The sequence below is a fragment of the Adiantum capillus-veneris genome, chromosome 13, assembly GCF_014529385.1.
Source record: "Adiantum capillus-veneris isolate H3 chromosome 13, ASM1452938v2, whole genome shotgun sequence".
In the NCBI taxonomy this organism is placed as follows: domain Eukaryota; kingdom Viridiplantae; phylum Streptophyta; class Polypodiopsida; order Polypodiales; family Pteridaceae; genus Adiantum; species Adiantum capillus-veneris.
The window spans coordinates 139286258-139311665 of record NC_140943.1 but is presented as its reverse complement, the minus strand read 5'-3'; the positions used below and the strand labels follow the sequence as shown (position 1 = coordinate 139311665).

Here is a 25408-nt window from a genome sequence, read left to right as displayed (position 1 = left end):
AAGCTTCTTTGCTCATACCTCTTTGTGCATTGTGTAAGTGTCTTATGGACTCTTTCCTTCCCTCCACCAAATTTTCATACATAGAATTTGACTCTTGTGCTCACTTATACCAGCATGAGCAACATGTCTTAAGTATTCGTAAACTACATTTGATTGAGTGGCACCTCAACCAACAAACTCTTATAGCAAAAGAAATATTACTTAACGCTTTGGGACTAACACCTTCTTCATTTGGTGGTTCAACTACTTGACTCTTTCTATAAATTTTTGCATATTGATGACGATTTTCAACTCTTGAACTTGCAAGAAAACATGCTCAAAGGCTATACTAGACTACAAGGAGGAAGCCAAGATATCTAGTGATCACGGCTAGGTGCCAACATCCAAAAAGCACACACAATCATAACTAGAGTGTGAAGCTCTTGCTAGCCACTTTGCTGGTTGTTGGTAGCAATTGCACCTAGCCAATAGCCAATGTCTCAACCAGAGTGATAGTAAAGATGCTACAATGACAAAATTGAGCAGTTTGCCTTGCACTTTATTTTATGATAAAGTGGTTGGATGGAGGGAAGCCTAGGTCAAGGCTTGATCAAGCAATCGAGTATTGATCTTTGATGCAAGAGGAGTGACAACGTGAAATGATTTGTGTCAACACGTTGTATATTTACTGACAAGAAATATACAACCGCCTAAAAGGAATCTCAATGTAAGCAAGTCAACACAAGGTGCTTCATTTCGATGATGTTAGGATTTGAAGGGCTCCCTATTCTTTCAAAAGACAAGCATTGGGAAGTAGCACCCCTTCCTCGCCCCCTTCCGACGGAAAAGCTTTCATTTTTCCCTTCTCATAAAAAAATACCACAAAAATTACAAGTCAATTTTTGAAACAACGATATGTTTTGTGTAAAATATAAGAAACAATGATATCTTTCATGCACAATAATTACAAGTCAATTTTTGAAACAACTATATGTTTTGTGAAAAATATAAGAAACAATGATATTTTTCATGCATAATATAAGAAAGTAGCATATTTGGTGAACAATATCACTATAAGTTATATTTACAAGCCTTTGTGAGGTAGAAACATTTTCACTAGATTTTTGGAATCACATGAAGGCTAGAAGAGACTCATATATTACATACTACTTTCACATTTTCAATGATATAGCATGTGTGTGTTTTCTAAATGAAACGAGCATCTTAATGTACTCCCATTCCATCGATAGATACCCTATGTTATTTTTTACTCCTAAGAATGGAAATCTTGAACCAAGCCCTTCTAATGACATACTAATGAAAATTTTGACCTTCATGACCTAAAAAGTGCCTTGAGAAGGGCAATTGTGCATTAAATTCCATCACAACTTCTCTATAGTGATAGTTTAACCTTCACCTTGAGGTTTGAGCTTTTAGGCGGTGCCCAAATTTTTATTTGTAAAAAAGACATGATTTTTTCTTCCCTCTGGACTACATCTTTGTGGTCACTCTTTTATTGTTGCCATTGTTGTTTTCCTTATTCTCCATTAGCATCACATCGTGGATCAAACTCTTATGGATACACTATTTATTCCTTTGTTTTCCAGCAAAACATAAATGTCTTTTTCTTCAAAGACACATGTGTCACAACTAGAATTGAACTAAGGCCTTTAGCAGGCCAAAAAATGATATGCATCAATGCATGCCCCTTTCGAAAGTTCTAACTGAGAAATCTAGATCGTATAGTAGCAGTCGGGGAGCAACGATTGCTTCGACGTCCCGCAGACATGGTAAGCTCCCTCTGCTGTTTCCTCTTCCTCAGTTTTGTCTTTAAAGAGCGATTGGACGCTGTCAACAGGTTTCTGCTATTCTAATGAAGCTGTTTAAACTTGTGCAGTCAGCACTGTTTAATTTCCAATCCTTCTTGACAGTGGTCTTGCTGGGAATTTGTACCTGCACTTATGTAAAAATGCACTTTCCAACCATTCTTGAACATCAAACTGGGTATGCTTCGCATTTCTTACATCTGATTACTTGCGTTTAACCCTTACAGCTTCAACATATAATGTGTTCACTTCCATTTGTCAGATTTCGGGGCTTCTTCTGGAAGGCCGCCCGAATAGGTAGGCTCTTGGCTTCTATGCATTTAACAAACATCTTAAAACATTTTAAGTTTAGAGCTTTGTGTGTCTACCTTAATTTCTTTTTGACAGATATACACTTCATTTAGTTTCTAGCTGGGAAATCTTGTTGAAAATGTGTTCTCACAACGTGGTGGCAATTGTGGTGCATTGCATGCTTGTATTGGCTATTTATGCATTGCAAGTTTCATATATCTTTTAGCTTTCAAACTCATTTTGAGTTATTATTCTGAGTTTTCTTGGGTGAGGGCTTGCCTCAAGCTATTAGTCTGCATACTGCACAAGTAACCTCTTGTCTCATGTGCACATCACATTTAGGTTGAGTTATTGGTTGATTATTGTCATACAAAGAGCCAATATATGTGTACTTTTGATAAACATTTTGTTTGTCTCTTCTCTCTCCTCTGTCACATTCTTTACCTCACTTTTTTGAATCTACTGGAACTATACTTGTTGTAGCACTACAAATATTTTTGCCATTCCAATAGAGGTCCAAGACCTACCTCAATTCAGAGAAATATATTGAGAAAAAACAGTAATGTAGTTTAGCATCATAATTTTTTCTCTTGTGTTAGTCGCCATGTTTTTTGTTTTTCTCTACTTCAAAGGTATCATAGCAATGACGATGACATATGTAGGAGACGCGTCCATCATAGTCATGTGGAGCAGGCCCTTGGTGTATGGAATGTGGTTTTAGCACGGTCTCCGCCTTAGGGATGATTGAACCATAGTTACATGGGGTAGGGAACGGGAATAGGGGTGGTGAAAGCCTTGCCCCAGAGGTGGGGCAAAAGGGTAATAGAAGAATTGTTTTATGTTTTTGGAATTGCGTTTATCTTACTTTATCATACTCTCTCTCTCTCTCTCTCTCTCTCTCTCTCTCTCTCTCTCTCTCTCTCTCTCTCTCTCTCTCTCTCTCTCTCTCTCCCACCCACACGCTTCCGCACATGCGCGCACTCACAAATCTTAGCTTAAAGGTTCGGCATGGGATCGATTATGGTTTGCACTTTCTGCGGAGGATGTGTGGCATGTTTCTTCCTTTGGCCGCGCCTCCCAATCCTTAAACTTTACTTGGGGTTTTCAGAGGCAAGCTGGCAGGTTGCTTGAGCGCTTGGATCAATTTTATGTTGGGACATGGGTTGCTTCATTGGGAGGCACGATTACCATTTGGCCAGCCACAATTTTGTCTGATCACGCTCCTATCGCGTTGCTTTTGTAGTTCTAGACATCATCAGGGCTTTGCAGGGGAGCGCGTATTCCGGATACAGTATTACGGGATACTTCGTTGACCCTCTGTAGATGTTCCTACTGCATGTGGTCCGGCTCAACAGCTTGCTTCTTGCGTTGCTGCATCATTAGATGTCTATATGCTGCATCATCAGATGTCTATAGACATGTTGCAGGAGAGAGACGTAGAGATTTGTTTCGACGTGAGCGGTAGCTCCAAGATAGACTTGCTTGTATACGGCGTTTTCTTGAGGATTATCCAAGCGGTGCATTCTTGGGAGATAGAGAAACAGACACTAGAGAGACACTCACTCAGCTTCAGCTGGAAAAGTCTGACTTCACCTATCATGCTTCAGTATCCTTTTGGATTTCTAAAGCTGATAGGATGAATAAAGACTTTTTCGCACATTTTCGAGAGCAGTCGCTTGGGACATCCTTACGGGCATTGCGGGATACCCAGGACATTCTATATATAGACCCAGATGTAGTGCTCGCTCTGGCTTCCGACTATTATGAGCATTTGTTTACAACAGAGCCGATTACGCTTGCCATCCTAGAGCGAGAGAGGAGGTTTGGTCTTATGTGCAGGATGTAGTTACAATGGATATGAGCATGATTCTATTAGCTCTATTCTCACTACAGGAGATGCATGATGCGGTGCGTGGCATTGATGGTGCCTCTTGTCCAGGGGATGATGGATTGACCTACCAATTTTTTCTAGTACATTGGGATTTGATTTGTCACACTCTATCTTATACTTCTTGACTTCGAGAAGGCCCATGATCGTGTGGATTGGGGTTTTCTAGAAGGTAAGCTACAGAGGATGCGTTTTCCTACACGGTGGATTATGGGGGTTTCTTCCTTATTCAGATTTTCTGGTAGTGCAGTTGCTATCGATGGTCGTATTGGTCGCTGGTTTCACCTCTCGAGATCTGTGCGATAGGGATGTCCTTTGGCTCCTTACTTTTTCTTGTTCTTTGCAGAGGCTATGTCTTTATACTTGCGTGGCAGACCTCCTTTGTTGCACGGTCTTCACATGCCAGTGCAAGGGGAACCAGATTTAGTGGATCAAGAGTACATAGATGATACCTTGGTTTGCTCTCAGTATGCACCTCATTTGTTGGATGCATTGCAGGATGCTCTTACTGTTTTTTGTATGCAAGTGGAGCTCTTATCAATTGGAATAAATCGGTTGGTTTCTAATTGGTGTTGATGAAGCTCCACAATGGGGTGTGGAGGATGTGTTTACTTGGCTGGCTCCTGGACAGTCATGTCATTACTTGGGCTTTCAGGTTGGCATCGATGTATCGTCGGATCAGCAATTTGAGCCAGTTCTACAGTCAGTTAGGAGGAAGCTTTGTCATTGGTCGTCTATGCATCTCTCTCTTGCGGACAGAGCCTTGATTGTGAACCAGGTTCTCCTAACAACTGTTTGGTACACTGCTTCTTGCTGGAGCAGCATTGCAAGGCATTACCTGACAAGTTTTTGGCTGTAGCTGAAGTTCATTCTCACAAGGAGCTTTGGCACAAAAGGCTTGGCCATATGAGTGAAAAAGGGCTTGATGTTCTCTCCTCTTTGGGGAAGTTTGATGTAAAAGGCCCTGGCCTTGATTTTTGTAATGATTGCATCTATGGAAAGCAAGTGAAGTTCTCTTATTCCTTCGGTGTCTCGCAAATTGCATGTTCTTGATTTAGTACATTCTGATGTTTGCACTATGCTTGTGAAAGCACATGGAGGTGCACGGTACTTTGTGTCTTTCATTGATGATCACAGTAGAAAGACATGGGTGTATGTACTAAAAAGTAAAAGTGATGTACTTGACTCATTCAAAAAGTTTCATGCATTTGTGACCACACAAAAGGGCTTGAAGTTAAAAGCTATTAGGATGGATAATCGAGGAGAGTATGTATCACGTGAGTTTAACAATTTTTGTGAGCTGTGTGGTATTAAGCGAGAATTGACAGCCTCTTATAATCCATCATCTAATGGTGTGGTTGAAAAGATATAATCGCACAATTTGTGAGAGAGTGAGATGCATGTTGTCCACAACTAATCTCCCTCGAGAGTTTTGGGGAGAGGCTCTTAAAACTGCAGTTTATGTGCACAATCGCTCTCCGAATCGTGCGTTAGATAATTGCATCCCTGAAGAGGTTTGGTGTGGCAAACTGGCTTCATATGACCATTTATGAGTCTTTGGTTGCGATGCATTTATGCATGTACCTGATCAGAGGACCAAACTTGACATGAAATCTATCAAGGGCATCTTCATGGGATATGGAGATAAGGGAGAGATGGGTTACTGAGTTTGGATTCCTCCGTATAGGAAGATAATACGCAGCCGAGATGTAGTTTTCAATGAGGTTAAATTGCTGAAAAATGCTATACATGTAGACATTGACAAAAAGAAGGTCAAGTTTCAGCAAAATCAGCCAGCCATAAAGCCACCTTTGGCTGAAAATTCGACTCGTTTTGATAGTGAAAATTAGCAGCAACCTATTGTGCAATTGCCAGAAGACAATGGACAGATTATACCACATGACCGGCATGCTGAAAATGAATTATAGCAGCGAGGTAATGCTGAAAATCAGCCGCCACTTATGGTGTGCACATTCCAGACGATGTAGACCCAATACCAGTTGATGCAGATCATTGAGTGAGAAGGTCTACACGTGTTAGAAGGCAACCACAGAGGTTTCAACCATCTATGGATTGCATTTTGTTGACAGATGAAGGGGGGAGCATCTTACATATAAAGAGGCCCAGTCTTGTGAAGACAAAAGTAAGTGGGAGCTTGCTATGAAATCTGGGATGCAGTCATTGTATGCAAACAATACATGGGAGCTTGAACCTTTGCCCAAAGGTAGGAAGGCTATTCCTAACAAGTGGGTTTATAAGGTCAAATGTGTTGATGACAAACCAAAGTACAAAGCACGTTTGGTTGCTAAAGGTTATGCACAGAAGGAAGGCATAGACTTCCAAGAGATCTATTCACTTGTGGTGAAGATGACTACGCTCCGGGTTTTGTTTGCCTTATGTGCTCTCTTGGATTTGGAGTTGGATCAAATGGATGTAATTACTGCTTTCTTACATGGTGACTTGGATGAGGAGGTATACATGTTGCAGCCTGAGGGCTTTGTCATTCGAGGGAAAGAGCATTTGGTATGCAAACTAAAACGCAGCTTGTATGGACTGAAGCCCCTAGGCAATGATACAAAAAGTTTGTTACTTTTATGCTCAACCATGGGTTTAACGTAGTCATGCAGATTACTGTCTTTACACCAAAAAGGCTCTTGATGGTAGTCTTATTGTGCTAGTCCTCTATGTGGATGATATGCTGATTGCAGGCAAGCATAAGGAAACTTTGAATGCTTTGAAAAAGGAGTTAAATTCAGCTTTCTCTATGAAAGATTTGGGTGTAGCTGAACATATTTTGGGTATGCGCATTGCAAGGGATAGAAAGAAGCGTCTTTTATTCCTTTCTCAAGACGGGTACATCAAAAAGGTACTTGAGAGATTTAATATAGTTGATGCTAAGCCTCTTGGTATGCCGTTACCACCACACACAAAGCTTAGCAAGCATGACTGCCCAAAAGATGTTGCAGCTACCCATGCTATGAAAGGTATTCCTAATGCATTAGCTTGTGGGTCTTTGATGTATGCCATGGTTGCTACACGACCAGATATTGCTTATGCAGTGGGAGTTGTTAGCAGGTTTTTTTCTAACCCTGGCAAACCACATTGGGAGGCAGTGAAAAGCATTTTCAGGTACTTGAAGTTGAAAGGTACACAAGACACATGCATATGTTATGGAAAGGGTACATTGTCTATGCGGGGATTTTGTGATTCGGACATGGCAAGTGATCTTGACACTCAGAAATCTACGAGTGGTTATGTCTTTACATTGGCTAGTGGAGCTATTTCTTGGTGTTCAAGATTGCAAAAGATTGTTGCATTGAGCACTACAAAGGCTTAATATATTTCCGCTTCAAAAGAAGCTATTTGGCTTGGTCGTCTTGTGAGGACTTTTGGTCTTCCCGCTCATGCTCCAGTGATTGGTTGTGATAGTCAGAGTGCAGTATGCGTGGCTAAAAATGCCATGTTCCATGCTCGTACCAAACACATTGATGTGCGGTACCATTTTATACGCCAGGTGCTGGAAGATGGCCTTGTCACATTGACAAAGGTCAAAACACAGGATCATCCCGCAGATGTTCTCACTAAGACACAACATCAGCATTGCTTGCACTTAGTGGGAGTTACTTAAAGGTACCACATCGGGCCTTTAAGTGGGAGGTTGTGGGGTCTAAAGGCCCTCTGGCCACCCTTGTATACTTGTGTGTATTATTTTATATAGTCACTTATAACTTGGGGTGTGAACCACCCCTAGGGTCACTTAAGTGACCCTCCATAATGTACCCTAAATATAATAACAAAAACATATCGAATAGCGTGCCGTACAGCCACGCGAACCCATCCTGCATCTCTCTCTCTCTCTCTCTCTCTCTCTCTCTCTCTCTCTCTCTCTCTCTCTCTCTCTCTCTCTCTCTCTCCTACGCTCTCGTCTACAGCGGCAAGAGTCATCGTGTCACAAGACGGGCACCACGTGCCAATAGAAAAGAACAGATTGGATAGACTTTTAACACTTCAATAAAAACAGAACTGAGAGAGAGAGAGAGACGACAGCGCGACACAGAGTGGCGGAATTCGACCCCAGAGAGTATTGGCCCCAAACCTTGGCGCCCGTTTCGGTATTTCTTTATATTGCATCAACACAGTACAAGCCGGTACTCCAGACTCTGCACCTTCTCCAGGAAGCATGCTTGAGAATGAGCCCTAACCTCATATTTAAAGGCCCTTGGCTTGAAAAGTAGTTACAGTGTAAAGCCTTCAAAACTCGAAAGCTTCTGGTCCCAAAAGCAATGCCAAAAGCTGCGAGCGTAATATACGAAAATCCGTACAGTTGCCACGTCATTAGCTAGCGCAAAACGCGGAAATCCGTATAGCTTGCCACGTCATCATGTCAGTGCAATTTTCGGAAATCTGCCACGTCATCAGTTTTTTTTGCGTGTGTGCGGGTCCTGCTTTATTTTAATCCTTTGTCACTTGGGGCCCCATCGAACGGGGTCCCCATAAGTTGGTAGGACTTCTTCTGTTACTTGTTCTTCTTAGGGTTTAGGCCCCTCGGCCGACATCTGCAAGTTGGCCCCCTTCTTCAGGGCTTTGACACGTCAACAGTTTGTTACACATCGCTAGCAGTAGGAGCTCTATTGCTTCCTTCACCAAGTGTTCTTCTTCTTGATGGAATCAAGTTTTTTCTGCATGTCCAACTTCCACTTTGGTTGTGAAAGTGCCTCCTCAACTATAAGAGGATCTGTGTCCTTGATCACTGTAGACATCAAAGCATAGTTCACCTGTAACAAGGTCTCATCCACCTTAGCAAGTCGAAGTCACTGAGATCGTTGTGTAGTACTGGCTTCACGCCAATCGGGTGGGAAGTCTGAAGTTGCTGAATCTCGCAATGAAACCGGCCTGTTCAATCCAAAAAGGGCGGTAGACTTTACTTTAAACCTTGATTTAGCTTTCACCCATTATTAGTCGTCTATTTTACCTGTACTTTCAAGACACAACAAAGGGGAGAGGGATACAGGCTGCTAGATTGCACCTGTATGAGTAGACAGACACCAGATTGGCCCCTAACTTAGGCGCCCCTTTCGGTATTTCTTTATTGTTCAAAAGAGGGAATAAACGCTGTGGTTCCTACAAGCTGCCCCGCACAAACTCGGCTGAATTTCCACTGTTCCAGCCCGATTTCGGCAGCATAACTGTACTAGAACCCTTCACGGTCAGTATTCCCACGCATTGACTGACTTTCCCGACGCATACGGGCACTTTGCAAAACCTGGCGAGAATCTGCAGCACGCTGAATTCTCTGTTTTCAGCCCTGAAAATGCGCCAGATCGCCTGTACAGCGGTCCCCTTGCGTCCCCGAACCTCCTGGGGGTATTAGGGTCCGTTTAGGGCCAAAACCCTAAACCTGCAAAAATACACAGCAGGCTGTAATTCACTGTTTCGGGCTCCGTTTCGCGTGCCGGTCGCATCCCTAGCAAGTCCTCGAGCTCCCGCACCTGTAGGGCTACTTGCCCTTTGAATCGGACGAGATTTCTGGCGTGAAACCTCTCCGAATTCACCTGTACCTGCGGGGGGATTAGCCGCTAGCTAATCCAGTACCTGTGCAAGAGGCTCTTGCCTCGGCAATCGCGCATGAACCCACACAACTGTACATTGGTCAAATGAAGAGCCCACTAGAGGGGCATAACATACTGCCAAAGGGGAGAGAGAGGGCAGTGCGTAGCGTGCAGGGCATCACTCCTGGCACCGCACTGTGCATAAGAGGGAAAGCAAGCACTCCATAGCTCTTAACCTGTGACAGAGACTTGCAAAATGAGCCTCCCAGCTATAAATCACGTTTTTGCCTTCTCTATAAGTAGTAAACTGGCCTCAGAGTGCCAAGTGTCACTCATTTGTGCATTTTCCCGCTTTAGACCCTCGGGTCTAAAAATATCTCACCTGCAGCCTCTGTTGACTTGGCCACAGAGTAACAAAATGATCCCCATGTCAAACTGCACGTAATGACGCGAAGACATTTTCAGGTCCCAAAATAGCAGTTCCCTAAATTTTAGGAGATGCTGCCATTATATCTTTCTAGGTCATCCGACCCTCTTTGTACACTGTGGCCACATCCAAAACTGAAATGTAGCCTCTGTAGCAAAGGATTCCACTTTGGCTAGTCAATGACCCCACTTGGCTAACCATAGTCCTTGTCCAACCTTAGTGCTCTCTTGCCCTCAGGCCTGGACTCCCTCTAGACAGTTCCACACTAGCTATGCAATGCAGGGCAGTTAGATTTCCCGAGGGGTGTTTCCAAAAAGTGAAAGTAAATAGATAATAAGAAAGAAATCAACAAAAAGGATAGATAGTAGTCACACGCTGGTGACATACCCCCCTCCTGAAATCTCAAACGTCCTCGTTTGCATCTATGTCGTACATGCTTACTGTCAACACTGATGTATTCAACACCTGTCGACACATATACGACACATACATGCTCATTGTCAACCCTGGTGGATTCAACACCTCGTCGACTCATGTATTGCCTGCGTGTGAACCCTGTCCCAATGACATAGTGGTAGCTTCGCACTCTGCCATTGCTTTGAGTCACTAACTTTCCAATGACAAAATGGTAGCTGCACATTTTGCCACTGTCTTATAGTACACGTTGGATCCCGTAACACTTTCAAGCATACCCAAACCGACAGTTTAAGAATGCAGTTACACATGTACTCTTCAATAGAAGCAATCACTGTATCCTTGACAAACTGACAAGAAATACTCACTTCTATAGCACTAACCAAACTTTTGGACATTCCATAAGAGCAATTGCCAAACTGACAATCTGTACAGCTCTAACATTCATGTAACAAGTATTTGATTTGAGCTCACTTTAAATACCATGTACATCATTTGTTTCAGAAGCCATTGTCACACTGACAATCCATGTAGCTTTGAAACTCAAGGGGTCAAGGTAGGTTGCAAATCGAAGGCTTCCAGGTAAAGTGATAACACAGTTGGTGACTCTGCAAGTTCACCTTCTTCCATCCACTTAGCATCCATTGGTGGATAGTTTCTGAACTTTACCAAGTAACGCCTGGCAACCTTGCCTTTCACTTTCCTTTCTTTGTGTGCCAAAATCTGTTCAGGGACCAAGATCTCGTCAAGTTCCTCGACTTCCGGCTGATCTTCAGCTGGAATAGCTTCTGGCACATCACCCACATAGGGTCTGAGAAGACTCACATGAAACGCATTGTGAATCTTCCAACTGTCAGGCAATTTCAGCCTATATGCAACATCACTGATTATGTCGCACACTTGAAAAGGCCCATAGTAACGCATGCTGAGCTTTGGAAACAGTCTTTCCTTGCCCTTCATCTTCTTTAACCTTGCCTTTTCAAACCGTAGAAGCACCCAATCACCAAGTGAATATACCACTTCACGACGGTGACGATCAGCTGCTTTCTTTTGCTTTGCCTGAGTTCTTTCTAAGGCCACTTTGACCTTCTTGTACATTTCATCCATGTCTTGAACATACTTATCTGCTTCAAATATCTTGTCCTTTGTATGCAGTATGGGAGGAACTTTCTTGCCACCTTCAACTATCTCAAAAGGTGCCTTGCCAGTTGATGAATGCACTGTATTATTGTATGCATACTCCACCAATGGCAAATACTGCTCCCACTTTCCTTTATGCTCTGACACATAGCACTTCAGCAGATCTAGGACAGTAGAATTTGCCTCTTCTGACTGTCCATCTGTTTGAGGATGAAATGACGAAGAGAATTTGAGCGTGGTACCCATATTCTCAAACAAGCCTCTCCAGAACAAACTTGTCATGCGTGGATCACGGTCGCTAATAATCGACTGTGGCATGCCATGATACTTGAAAATATTGCTCATAAACAAGCGTGCCATCTGATCTGGCTTTATCTTCTTCCTGACAGGAATAAAATGAGCCTGTTTGCTGAATCTGCAAATAATGGTCCAAATACCATCATTTCCTGTCTGCGTTCTTGGAAGATCAAAGATAAAATCCATAGCAATACTTTCCCATGGTTTATCTGGAATAGGTAGTGGTTGCAATAACCCTGGTGCCTTTTGCCTGTCAAACTTGACCTTTTGGCATATTAGGCATTCTCGCACAAAGGCATCCACATCCCTTCTCAATGTAGGCCAATAGAAGAATGTCTCAACCGCTTTCACTGTAGCATCGATACCACGATGCCCTGCATACGGTGGGACATGACTCTCTTCCATAACTTTGCGTCGCAATGGCTTTGTGACACACAATCTGCCATGCATCATCATGAACCCGTCTTTAAGAAGATAGTGTTCATGACGTTGTCCATCCATTAGTTGCTCGAAGACCCTTGCAAAATCTTCATCATTTGCATACTGTTCTCTCATATCATCAAGTTCATGATGATAAGGAATCGACACAGCTGAAATTTGTGGCTTCCTTGACAAGGCATCAGCCACAACGTTCTTCTTGCCTTCCACATGCACAATCTGAAAATGGAACATGGACAAGATATTTGCCCATCGCATATGCTTCTCAGATAACTTTGTCTGTGTCAAGAAGTATCGCAAGGTCTGATGGTCCGTTTGGACAACAAAGTCTGCACCTAGCAGGTAGTGTTTCCAACTTAAGAGCGCATGAATCACAGCCAGTAACTCTTTCTCATAGACCTGCATGGTCATCTCTGGCCCTTGCAAAATTCTGCTCTCATAGGCTACTACCCTGCCATCTTGCATTAGCACAGCACCAATGCTACTACCGCAGGCATCACACTGGACAACAAATGACTTCCTAAGATCTGGCAACACAATGACTGGATCCGAAGTCATCTTTTCCTTTAAGAGATTAAAAGCTGAAATCTCTTTTTGTGTCCATCTAAAGGTGACTGCCTTCTTTTGAAGAGCATGTAAAGGTGAAGCAATCTCAGCGAAATTTCGGATAAACCTTCTGTAATAGGAGCATAGTCCCAAGAAGCTTCGGACATCATGCACCGTCTTCAAATTTGGCCATGACTTGATCGCTTCAACTTTTGCAGGATCCATTCTGACACCATCCTTTGAGACAATGTGTCCCAGAAAGTGAATCTCTTCCAGAAAAAACTCACTTTTCTTTGCATTGATGAGCAACCTATGACTGCGTAGCTCTTTGAACACAATGGCCAAGTGATGCCTATGCTCCTCTTCATTCTTTGAGTAGACTATCATGTCATCAAAGAATGTACCAACAAACTGCTGGTGTGGACGGAAAATTCTGTCCATCATCCTATTGAACGTAGCAGGAGCATTTGTGAGACCAAAGGGCATCACTAAAAATTCGTAAAGGCCAAACGTCGTTCTAAAAGCAGTCTTGTGCACATCCTCTGATCTAATGCGGATCTGATGATACCCACTCTTTAGATCTATCCTGCTAAACATAGCTGCTCCTTCTAATTTGTCCATAATATCATCAATTCTAGGTATAGGGAACCTATTCTTGATGGTATTCTTGTTCAGTGCACGGTAGTCGATGCACATACGCCATGAGCCATCCTTTTTCTGCACCAACAATACTGGAGAACAGAATGGAGATGAACTGGGCTGAATCAGCCCCTTTTCTAACAGCTCCTGTACTTGGCCCATTATCTCTTTCTGCTGAGCCGCACTAACCCTGTACGGAGGCTTATTTGGTGGGCTACTGCCTGGCACCAAATCTATCGCATGGTCCTCGGGTCTCTCTGGCGGTAATTGAGATGGTAATGAATCGGAGAAACAGTCACTATACTGTTGTAAAAACATTGACCTTTCTTTATCTAGCACAGATAAATTTGATTCATCACAATCTGACACTTCACGTGCAAAAACCAAGTACGCAAAAAGATGCTTTTTCATTACAGAAGTAATAGCAGAAGCTGATACAGTAGGAATAGACTCCCCTTTAAGCTTTACATCCAGAATGTGAGTCTTTCCCCTGCTCTGTACAGTGATCTTTTTGTTGTAGGCATCCATGATTCCCTGTACACGAAACAACCAAGGAATACCTAACAACACATCACATCCGTCCAGTGGCATGATGTAAAATTCTTCAGCATCTACATAGGACTGGATATGTAGACGCAACTTTCCAATGATGGGTGTCACAGCCTCTGTATGGCCAGGACATGCCAAACCTGCCTCTGCTGTATACCCCATCTCTTCAGGTCTGATTCCCAACTTTGAAGCCAATTCTGGGGAAATGAAGTTGGCTTTGGCACCTGGATCAAAGAAGATAAGCACTGTTTGATCCCTGACCTTTCCCCATGCTCTGCAAAGCTCACTTGCATCTGAATTTGGCTTGTCGCCCACCATATCTGGCACTAGACCAGCCATGGGCTTCTTTCCCTTCCTGTCCTCCTTGTCTTCAGAATCAGCTGGCCTTTTCTTTGTAGGACAGTTGTAAGCAATGTGGCCAGGCTGCTCACATATAAAGCATTTGTTCTCTGTCCTCAGGACCTTCTTTTGCTCTTCTGACTTGCGAGGAAAACGTCTTTTCCATTTCTTTGCTGGTCCTTTTTCTGATTCAGCCGTAGCTTTGTCTTTCCCTGCGTTGGCCGACTCCTGAGTCCCTTTAGGAGCCTCATTGGGAACGTGCTTCTTGGCTGAATTTTTCTTGCCTGATCCTGCCTTGACGCCAGTGTTAAATTCACAATCTTCTCCCTTGAGCAAACCATTGCCAGTGTTTGCTACCTCGATGAGCTGCGTCAAAGTAGTGACTTTTGTCTTCGTACAGTACTTTCTCAATCCTTTAGGTAGGCCACAACAGTATTTTTCAATCTGTTCTGTCAATGGCACAAACCTATAGGAAGTTACTGGAAGTAGAGCTTTCCAAAACTTCCGATTGTAATCATCCAGATTTCTGCAAGTGGCAGCATTTAGCTGGTGCCATTCTGTCATGACATCTGCTTCGAAATCATCAGATAACCATGCAGCTGCAAAAATCTGCTTGAAGTAAATCCATGTGGACGGAGCTTGCCCTTGAAGCAATAAAGTTGTCCACCATTGTCCCGCATTCCCTGTCAAGAAAGTGGCTGCCTTGCGGACCTTTGAAGCCTCTGTAAAGTTTCCCCCTGCATAGGCCTTGTCAAACTGCTGGAGGAATGAAAGAGCCTTCTTCCTGTCATCAAACCCTGTAAAGGTCGTGAATGACACACCTTTGCCACCTTCTTTGTACGGAGTTGGCCTCTCCAGCGGCGTTAAATTGTCATATGGAAGTGACTGAAACATGGGAACACTATTAGGGTTCATCTGTGTTCCTTGGCCGCTATTAACTTGACCTGGAAATGCCATATTTGGCTGCTGATTTGTAATTCCAGCCATACCAAAATTTGCTTGTGGCATCCCAAATTGTCCCTGAGTGCTTTGAAACCCTGGTTGCATACCCATGACACTGTACATGGGGTTAGGCATCATCGTTTGAGCACCCCCAAACACTGTTCCTGGCGTATAAAACTGATTTCCAGGTGCATGACCAGCCATGCTCTGAAATACCGATCCACCTCCAAAATAGCCAGGGTGTACTGAAGGTGGTGGGAAGACCTGTTGCATAGCCTGTAAGTTGCTTCCCTGCCCATTAGAACCAGCTATAGGCTGCTGAAAGGTGGCGGGCTGAATTGGTACAGCTTGAAAAACTGGCATCTCAGCCACCTGTTCTTGCACCTTAGGCATACGTTGTGGAGACTGCATGTTCTCCGTCAAGTGTACAGGTGTTTCCATTGACTGTGCGGTATGAATCACCTGTGTTCGAGCCTTAACAGGCTTTTGAATATGATCCAGTGACCCAACTTGCTGAGACGGAACCGGAGGTTGCAGAAAGGCTAAAAACCTCGGATTCTGCATTACTTGTGTGAACATAGCCACAGCAGTAGCCAACTGGGTCCTGAATATATCATCATCAGTCTGTGGTGGTCTTAAGGACTCACCCACTTCATGTGTCTGTTGACCCTGTGAAGAGGAAACCTCTTCAGTCACATCATCTGGTCTGTCAGCCATAATTGCAATTCCCTGTGTCTGGTCTATGATCCCCTGTGTCTTCAAGTCCAAAACTGCCCAAGGCTCACTTCTATGGGAAAAAGTGATTTAATCCCGTCGATGGAACCATGAAACCGGCCTGTTCAATCCAAAAAGGGCGGTAGACTTTACTTTAAACCTTGATTTAGCTTTCACCCATTATTAGTCGTCTATTTTACCTGTACTTTCAAGACACAACAAAGGGGAGAGGGATACAGGCTGCTAGATTGCACCTGTATGAGTAGACAGACACCAGATTGGCCCCTAACTTAGGCGCCCCTTTCGGTATTTCTTTATTGTTCAAAAGAGGGAATAAACGCTGTGGTTCCTACAAGCTGCCCCGCACAAACTCGGCTGAATTTCCACTGTTCCAGCCCGATTTCGGCAGCATAACTGTACTAGAACCCTTCACGGTCAGTATTCCCACGCATTGACTGACTTTCCCGACGCATACGGGCACTTTGCAAAACCTGGCGAGAATCTGCAGCACGCTGAATTCTCTGTTTTCAGCCCTGAAAATGCGCCAGATCGCCTGTACAGCGGTCCCCTTGCGTCCCCGAACCTCCTGGGGGTATTAGGGTCCGTTTAGGGCCAAAACCCTAAACCTGCAAAAATACACAGCAGGCTGTAATTCACTGTTTCGGGCTCCGTTTCGCGTGCCGGTCGCATCCCTAGCAAGTCCTCGAGCTCCCGCACCTGTAGGGCTACTTGCCCTTTGAATCGGACGAGATTTCTGGCGTGAAACCTCTCCGAATTCACCTGTACCTGCGGGGGGATTAGCCGCTAGCTAATCCAGTACCTGTGCAAGAGGCTCTTGCCTCGGCAATCGCGCATGAACCCACACAACTGTACATTGGTCAAATGAAGAGCCCACTAGAGGGGCATAACATACTGCCAAAGGGGAGAGAGAGGGCAGTGCGTAGCGTGCAGGGCATCACTCCTGGCACCGCACTGTGCATAAGAGGGAAAGCAAGCACTCCATAGCTCTTAACCTGTGACAGAGACTTGCAAAATGAGCCTCCCAGCTATAAATCACGTTTTTGCCTTCTCTATAAGTAGTAAACTGGCCTCAGAGTGCCAAGTGTCACTCATTTGTGCATTTTCCCGCTTTAGACCCTCGGGTCTAAAAATATCTCACCTGCAGCCTCTGTTGACTTGGCCACAGAGTAACAAAATGATCCCCATGTCAAACTGCACGTAATGACGCGAAGACATTTTCAGGTCCCAAAATAGCAGTTCCCTAAATTTTAGGAGATGCTGCCATTATATCTTTCTAGGTCATCCGACCCTCTTTGTACACTGTGGCCACATCCAAAACTGAAATGTAGCCTCTGTAGCAAAGGATTCCACTTTGGCTAGTCAATGACCCCACTTGGCTAACCATAGTCCTTGTCCAACCTTAGTGCTCTCTTGCCCTCAGGCCTGGACTCCCTCTAGACAGTTCCACACTAGCTATGCAATGCAGGGCAGTTAGATTTCCCGAGGGGTGTTTCCAAAAAGTGAAAGTAAATAGATAATAAGAAAGAAATCAACAAAAAGGATAGATAGTAGTCACACGCTGGTGACACGCAAAGTCTCCAATAACCACTTCGGCAACTTGTCTGACTTGTTCCCCAAGGGAGGAGCTACTGGTATATCTGGCCTAACTTTGCACTATGGTGAGAACCACTGCCATCTGCATTATCTGGAATGGGTGCATTCTCCTCCGAAGCCTGAGGAATAGGGGTAAGAGAAGAGGGTTCATCAAGAGGCAAATCAAAATCAGGGTCTTCGAGTATCGGTAAATCGGGGGTAGTCGTGGAAGACTTGGGAGCGGAAGCCGTCTCTGAAGGTAAAATCTCGTCAAAGACAACATCACGACTAAGTACAACATCTGTTTTCTTTGAAGAGTCGATATCCCTCGAAAAGAGAGTTATAGCAGACAAAAATCATTCTCCGGGACTTTGGGTCAAACTTTCCTTTTTTCTCCTTCGGTACTTGGACATAGGCATGGCTCATAAAATCCGAAAGTGGGAGATGTTGGGCTTCTTACCAAAATAGGCTTCAAATGGGGTCTTCTTAGGAATTGAAGAGGTTGGAGATCGGTTTATGGAATGGACAGCCGTCGCAATTGCCTCTGCCCATAAAGACTTCGGCAAATCTCGATGCTCAAGCATGGTCCGTGCCATTTCTACTATTGTCCTATTCTCTCGCACCACAACTCCATTCTCTGAAGGTGATCCGGTATTCACAAGCTTGCGCTTAATGCCGTGGTCCGCACAAAACTGAATGAAAGCATTGGAGGTAAACTCCCCGCCTTTGTTTGATCAAATAGTCTTCAACACTTGATTGCTCTCCTTCTCACAAGCGAACGCCAATTCTTGAAGAGGCCATGCCTCATACTTGTGCTGTAGAAAGTAGCGATTTAAATCATCCACCAATAACATGAAATAAAGAACCTTGCCGAGGGAAGGTTTGTTTAGGTCCACAAAGGTCGGTGTGAACCAACTCCAAAACGGCAATGGCTCGGCGTGTAGCAAGTCTTTGAATAGATTCTCGATTTTGCTTCCCATGAATGCAAGTAATGCATTTCCCATGCTTACTCCCAACATCTGGTAAGCCTGTAAGCATCTGCTCACGAAAAGCAAGCCGAAGAGCATCATTATTCAAATGACCAAATCTGTAATGCCAAAGATCACATGTGGGTATCAAGTCGCTGAAGAAAGAGAATGGAGAGTCGGTTCTCTACCGAGCCCCCTACATACCGCATCCTCTGTAAAGATCACCTCCATACCAAGCTTGCACACTTCGTGCACAGACATAAGACGAAAACCCACTTTGAAGCATAAAGTATCTTGGAGGTATGCATACCCCCTCTGCCATCGGGAATGAGCTCCATGGAACCCTCGTTGTGAATTGGAATTCTAAATTTGTCGCTAATGAAGATAGTACCGTAGTGTCACCACATGTTGGACAAAAGATCCTTCGAAGGTGTCATGTGCCGTGAAGCACCATTGTCAAGAATCCAATCACGATCATCTCAACCCGGAAGAGTCGATACAACCTCCTATGTCCTTGGAGAGTCCTGTGAAGGGAGAATTTGCAAAGGCTAGTGACTGTACCACTGCCGCTGTAGAAGTCGAAGAATCTCCAAGACACTTCCTCCAGTAATATAACTGTTGCAATGTCGTTCCGCCTTCAAGGCTTCATGCTCGGCATCGCTCTTCTCATCTTTGTTGTTGTTGCTTTTTTTCTTACCCTTCTGCTTCTTCTTGTTGTTGGAAGAACCCGTCAAGGCTTCGGGGCCTGACGTCTTCCCCGTATTGAACCGCTTCTCTTGGTCCAATACCATTGGAACAATCTCGTCCCAAGAGATAGTATTCAGTCGGCCACTCGTAATCAATGAAGAGTAAAAGTTTGTGTACCGAGGAGATAATCGAGCCAATAGCTGGATGGCCATATCCTCTGAACGGATAAGCTTTGCATATGAAGTATCTTTTGTTGAAGGTCCTGCATCTGTTGATGTGATCCTGCATGGAAGAGTTTTGCATTCAAGGTCCCCAATTGCACCTCAAGGGCTATCCGCTTCATTGTTGGAGAAACTCGTTCATAAAGGGAAGAAAGCCGATCCCAAATCAACTTTGCATTTTCATTGATTGTATGTGGCTAATAACTGATGGTGCACTGTTGAGGATAATGAAAGACCGGATGTGAGCATTGACATGCTCCCATAACTTCGCTCCCACAGGATCCTTTGGCTTTTGAAAGTTGCTCGAGACAAAACCTTCAAGCTCGTAAGAGTCAAAGACCACCATCATGGTGGTTTTCTAAATGGCATAGTTGTCTCCATTCAATTACCGATCTGAGGGAAAGGTAGGGAGTGTAGGTATCTTGATTGGCTAATCACCTATGCCAGAATAAAACTGGGACCAATCTCCCCATTCCTCGTCGACGGTGGTTTCACTGCCACCGGTCTCCTCATGATGTCCTTTGTCATCATGTGCAAAATCATCACTCTTCTCCATGGTGCTCGAGAATTTAGGCATGTGATAAGGCTAGGTTGAGGTAGAAGATAAAATCTGAAAATCTGCCCACTACAGCCGAAATCAGCCCCAAAAGAGTGGAAAATGCAGAAAAAACAGCAAACCTCGTGCAAATCACCCATCCGATTCAAGAGCACGTCTTGGCTCTGATACCATGTCAAAGGTGTAGCGGAAAAGGGTGAATCGGGTGATGAACTTGTCTGCAACTGCGAGCAAACCACCTCTATGTACCATGCAGCCAATAGATCTTGTATCTATTGCGATGGATCTACCGCCCATCGAACGGGTACGAGCGCACACCACAGGCAGTGGCACACCGAAGAGGATGTGTACACGCTGTGAGAAGGAAGCGCTAGCAAGAGGAGAGAGGATCGCTACCAAAAAACGCCAGGGAGAGGGTGATCGATGTAGAGAGAGGAAGTCGCCGCGCACACAAATGCTAGCAGATGCAAAATGCTAGAGAGAGAGAGAGTGCCCAAACGTTGGATCTTTGCATTGAACAACATGCCAAAAGTACGAGGGGGGGGGGGGGGGGGGGGGGCTGCCTATATAGGCAAACTCCTAGTTTGCCCTACCTCAACCAAAACCCCATGACCCCATAAATGGCTGATAAAATGCTAATAAATATGTGAACCCACTAAAAGTGACCTGACACACATATTTAGTAGCAGAATTGCAGAAGACTCGAGACTCTCGCGGTTTTAAGGCTTCAGGCCAACAACGCGATGCCCCGAGAAGCCCTAGGAACGGGAGTCCCACCTCATGCTAGCCTACGGGGTGAGCAACACAGTGAAATGCATCGTCGTGAACAGGTACGCCTACCTCAAGTATGGCGGGGTACAACCACAAAACAACCCTCACTTCCTAATCTGCTCCTGGGAGACACTAGAGCTACCACCGAACAAGAAATTGAACTCTAACAGCATCGAGGGTACCTTGAAAGGGGTGGGAAAGTTTTTCTACTGCCTCATCTCAAGAAGGACATGGATGAGTTTGTGTGCACTTGTTTGGTGTGTCAAAAGGTAAAGTTATGTCAGCGTAAAATCCGGAAATCCGAACAGGCTGCCACGTCAATAGTTAGCGCAAAATTTGGCTTGTCCATACAGCTGCCACGTCATCAACTTTTAAGCTATTTGTGTGTGTGTTGCTGATTTTGATCTCTTTAGGTCACCTAGGCCCCATCAGCGGGGTCCCATAAGTTGGTAGGACTTCTTCTTCTTCTGCTGCTGCTTCTTCTTAGGGTTTAGGCCCCTCGGTCGGGATTTGTAGGTTGGCTCCGTTCTTCAGTGGCTTGACACGTATGCAATTTGTGACACCTTTACCTGACCTTGGGAAAGTATAGCAATAAACTTCGTTTTTTATCTTCAAAGACTCAAAGTGGGCACGACAATATTTGGACCGAAATCGACAGATTCAGCAAGCAAGCTCACTTTGTACTAGTGAAGAAGACAGTGAAAGCCAACCACTTGGCTAAACTGTTTTCTCGCAGATTTTTAGACTAAATAGCATGCCTAATTCTTTAGTGTCATATAGAGACCCCAGATTCACAAGTTTGTTTTTGAAATTAGTGTAGGAGAATCTAGGCTCTCGGCTTAAATTTTCATCTTCGTTTCATCCACAGATAGATCAGTGATCGTAGATAGTCAACTCAGTGGCTTTTGACTTGTGGAAGTCTTATATCTCTGACAACATGACTTAGTGGGAGAGGTATTTGTCTCTATTGGAGTTTGCTTACAACAACACTATTTACACGTCTATGGGGAAGACGCCATTTGAGATTGTCGAGGGTGGCAAAAAGGTTCCTCCGATTCTATGCACCAAAGACAAGATTTTTGAAGCAGATCAATACTTACAAGATCTGCAGACTACTTTTGCCAAGGTAAAGGAGGCTGTGCAGAAATCTTAAGCAAGGCATAAGAAGGCAACAGAGAAGCATTGTCGCGACTTGCAGTTGAAGGAGAATGATTGGGTGCTACTTCGGTTTGAGAAAGCCATAGTTACAGGGGACGGAGGGGACGGACCCTAGGGACGGGGGACGCCCGGTTCCGGGACGGGGACGGGTGGGGGCGGACGGAAAAAGGGCTGCCAAGTGGGAACGCAGGCAAAACGTCCCAGGGACGGCAGGGGATGCGAGGGGACTTTTTGAAAACCTGATCATTTCTAGTGGCTAGTTCCTCTCCAATAGCCATATGTTTGAACTTTGAAGCACCCCAATGGCTATAAAAGCCACCCTTTGGGTCCTTATTTCTCGATGTTTTATTAGCACATTTGCGTCTATATGACTCATGTTCTTTGGTCTATTTAGTGTAAATTTGTGGTCAAAGTGATGCTCTTATGTGTGTGGCATGTGTGTAGGTCAAAAAATGCAAAAAAAACTTTTTTTTTTGCCGTCCGGAACCCCGTCCCCGTTTCCTGACTTTTGCCGTCCCGTCCTTGTCCCTGTTCCCGACCCATGTAACTATGGAGAAAGCACGCATACGGAAGAGAGAAAGGGTAAGGACTCAAAGCTGCTTTTAGTATACGATACCATGGGCCCTTCTAGATTCAGGAAAAGATAAACGATGTATCCTTTCAATCGAAGTTGCAAAATACTTGGAAGATTCACAATGCTCTTCACGTGAGTCTCTTGAGACCTTTCAAAGGTGATGCTAGAGGACAGGGAGCCAGAGGAGCAACCAGAAGTGGAAGAGATAGAAGAGATTCTCGTTTCAAAATATGTCCTAGTGCACAAGGAGAGGAAAGTGTAAGGTAAGCTGGTCCGCTGATACTTGGTCAAGCTTAGGAACTATATGGCTCTTGATGCAAAATGGTTGGAGGAGGATATTCCTGAGAGAGAGAGCTTCACCTTGAGGCTTTTGGTTTAGATGTGCTATTCCAAAAGTGCATGTCAAATCAACTGGTTGAATCCAGTGGGGTGTTTGCTCCACGAGAGGGGAGCCATTGTCACCGGCTTGGGCACCCCAAGTCAAGAAATCAGGCACGGCACACGTGAGAATCACTTAAAATACTTCACAAGTTTAAAATCACAATTCAATTTGGTCGACACGGCCCGGCGTAGTTCCATGCCTAGATAGATTGGCCCCAAAGATGGGCGCCCCTTTCGGTATATTTTTTATATTAATTCTTGAGCAAAGTACAACTCCCGAGGGGTCCTCTGCTCTCAGACTCTGCGTCCAGATGCCCTTAAGAGTGAGGCCCCTTGTTTATTCTTACAAGGGATGCCAAAAGCAAAGCCCCAAAAGCTTAAAAACTCAAAAGCAAACAATCCCAAAAGCAACTGGTCAAAAAGCTGGTCCAAAAAGCAAGTAGCACAAATTACGGAAATCCGTAATGCTGCCACATCAGCAGGCGACAGTACAGGCTACCACGTCATTGCTGTGTGTCCAAGCAGTACCGCCACGTTATCAGTTTGTGACATACCCCCCTCTTGAAAGAATTGTAATCGCCCTCGATTACAATCGCAAAATCAAACATATGCCATAAACCAATTCAGTAGACACTGACTCTAAGTACCGACGCACTAGACGAAACAAATCTAGCACTTGTACAAAGACGGCAGTCACATCACATCACATTTAGATCACAATCAGATCTCATTCAAATCACATCACATTTAGATCACAATCAGATCTCATTCAAATCACATCACATAGAATCTAGGACCGTGATTCCTGGCGATGTATTTAGCTATCGCATCTAGATCTGCATCGGACCTCACCGATCTCGATTTAACTAATCCCATATTGCGATCACGTCCATAAATTCTGAGACCGAAATGCTGTAGTCATTTGGTCAATCATTCCACTCAAGCACTGTCGTGTGCGAGTAATCATTTCCGGGGATCCTATGTCGAAGTACTTCACTCATAAAGTCATTCAACAGAATACTGTCAGCACATCGGTATCCCTGAAACCCAAAGAGAAAGTGACTCTATTCTGTCCAGGTAATCTGTGACAAAGGAGCGGAGTAACTCCCCTCTTGTGCAATCTCGCCTGCATCAGATTCAACCCGCTGATCTGTGGGAACTCTTGGACTATCCACAACTAGACCAAAAGCATCGAGGTAAAGTTCCAAATCTGAGGAGTATCTGCTAGGTCCTCCATCCATTTCGCATTCAATGTCGGATGGTTCTTAACTAAGAACCACCGTTTACTTTACCTTTCTCTTTCTTGTCTTGGAAAGCCAGTATCCGTTACGGAACGAGTATCTTCTCGCTCGTTTTCATTTCAGTTCCATCCGAGAGCTATCACTGCTCCAAAGCCATCATCATCATCTCATTCATAATCGTGTTATATGCTCACAAATAACAGGTTCTTCCATACAACATTGGCTTCATCCAAAAATTCAAAATCTTCTTCCAAAAAGTCTTATTTCATCAATTCATACAACAAAATAATGCTAATTCATCCATCATGTTCTATCTAAATTCTGTTCTGGAACGAGTATCTCCTCGTCCTTGTGTATTTCCATTCTGTTAGTCATCCTTATTCTTGTGCCTTGTTGGGGCACCGTGCAACGATATGTCCTTGTTGTCCACATTAAAAACACTTTTCTGCTTTGAAACATTCATCTCTCTGGTCTTCTGTCAGTCGAGATCGTGTATCTTTCTGTCCTTCCGTCAGTCGAGTTCGTGTATCTATCTGTCGTTTGTTTCTGTTCTAACTTGTCGAAGGATCATCTGGTGGGTAAGTCAAGTTACCCGAATGCATAGCGAATCCCCACTTAGCATGTCCCATCAATTGTTGACGGACTCTGACTTTTTTTCAAGGCAGTAGTCTTGAATTTCTTTGGGGAGTCCACAACAAAACCTCTCAATCTGCTCCTTCAAAATGATCTTCTTGAAAGAAGAGGTGGGAAGGAAAATATCCCCAAATCTTTCACAGTAATCATCCAAAGTGTCACCCTTGATCATCCGAAGGTGGTTCCAATTGGTTCTCACATCTCATTCAAACTCTTGAGTGAGCCATGAAGAAATAAAAGGTTCCTTGAATTTCAGCCACTCTCTCGGTGCTTCTTTTCTTAATAAAAGAGTGGACCACCATGTCCATGCATTGCCTTCTGAAAAAAGATGCTGCCCGCCTAATCTTTGAGTGCTTTGTATAGCGGCATCCAGAAAATGCTATATTAAACTGTTGGATAAAGGCTAAAGCCTTGGGAGCATCCCGAAACCCTAAAAAGGTTTCAAACTTTACTGCTTGTCCACCCTCTTGAATTCCTTGGCCTTTTTGCCCTTGTCGTCAAGAAAATCATATTGATTAACTCTGTAAAAGTGCTTCCTTTTTTAATAAAACGTATAGTTTGTTTGTGGTTTCTTGCCCTTTCTGTCCTCATCACTCGAGTCAGAAATGGATGAGCTGTCCGAGCTCTTAGAAAAATTGAGGACGAAC

At 44.2% G+C, this 25408-nt stretch overlaps 1 protein-coding gene across 2 annotated transcripts in view; it reads left to right on the top strand.

The window, feature by feature from the left end:
• The first annotated feature begins 1615 nt into the window (after positions 1 to 1615).
• The window catches only part of LOC147444958 (uncharacterized), a 42800-nt gene continuing 19007 nt past the window's right edge, over positions 1616 to 25408 (top strand). Inside the window, exons 1-3 of one of the 2 annotated variants that reach the window (XM_086527971.1) lie at positions 1616 to 1769; positions 1911 to 1983; positions 2068 to 2102. In XM_086527971.1, the coding sequence (XP_086384097.1) occupies positions 1670 to 1769; positions 1911 to 1983; positions 2068 to 2102 (208 nt within the window). In that variant the 5' untranslated portion in view covers positions 1616 to 1669. The remainder of the gene's footprint in view (positions 1770 to 1910; positions 1984 to 2067; positions 2103 to 25408) is intronic. The other variant, XM_086527970.1, reaches the window with a different exon arrangement.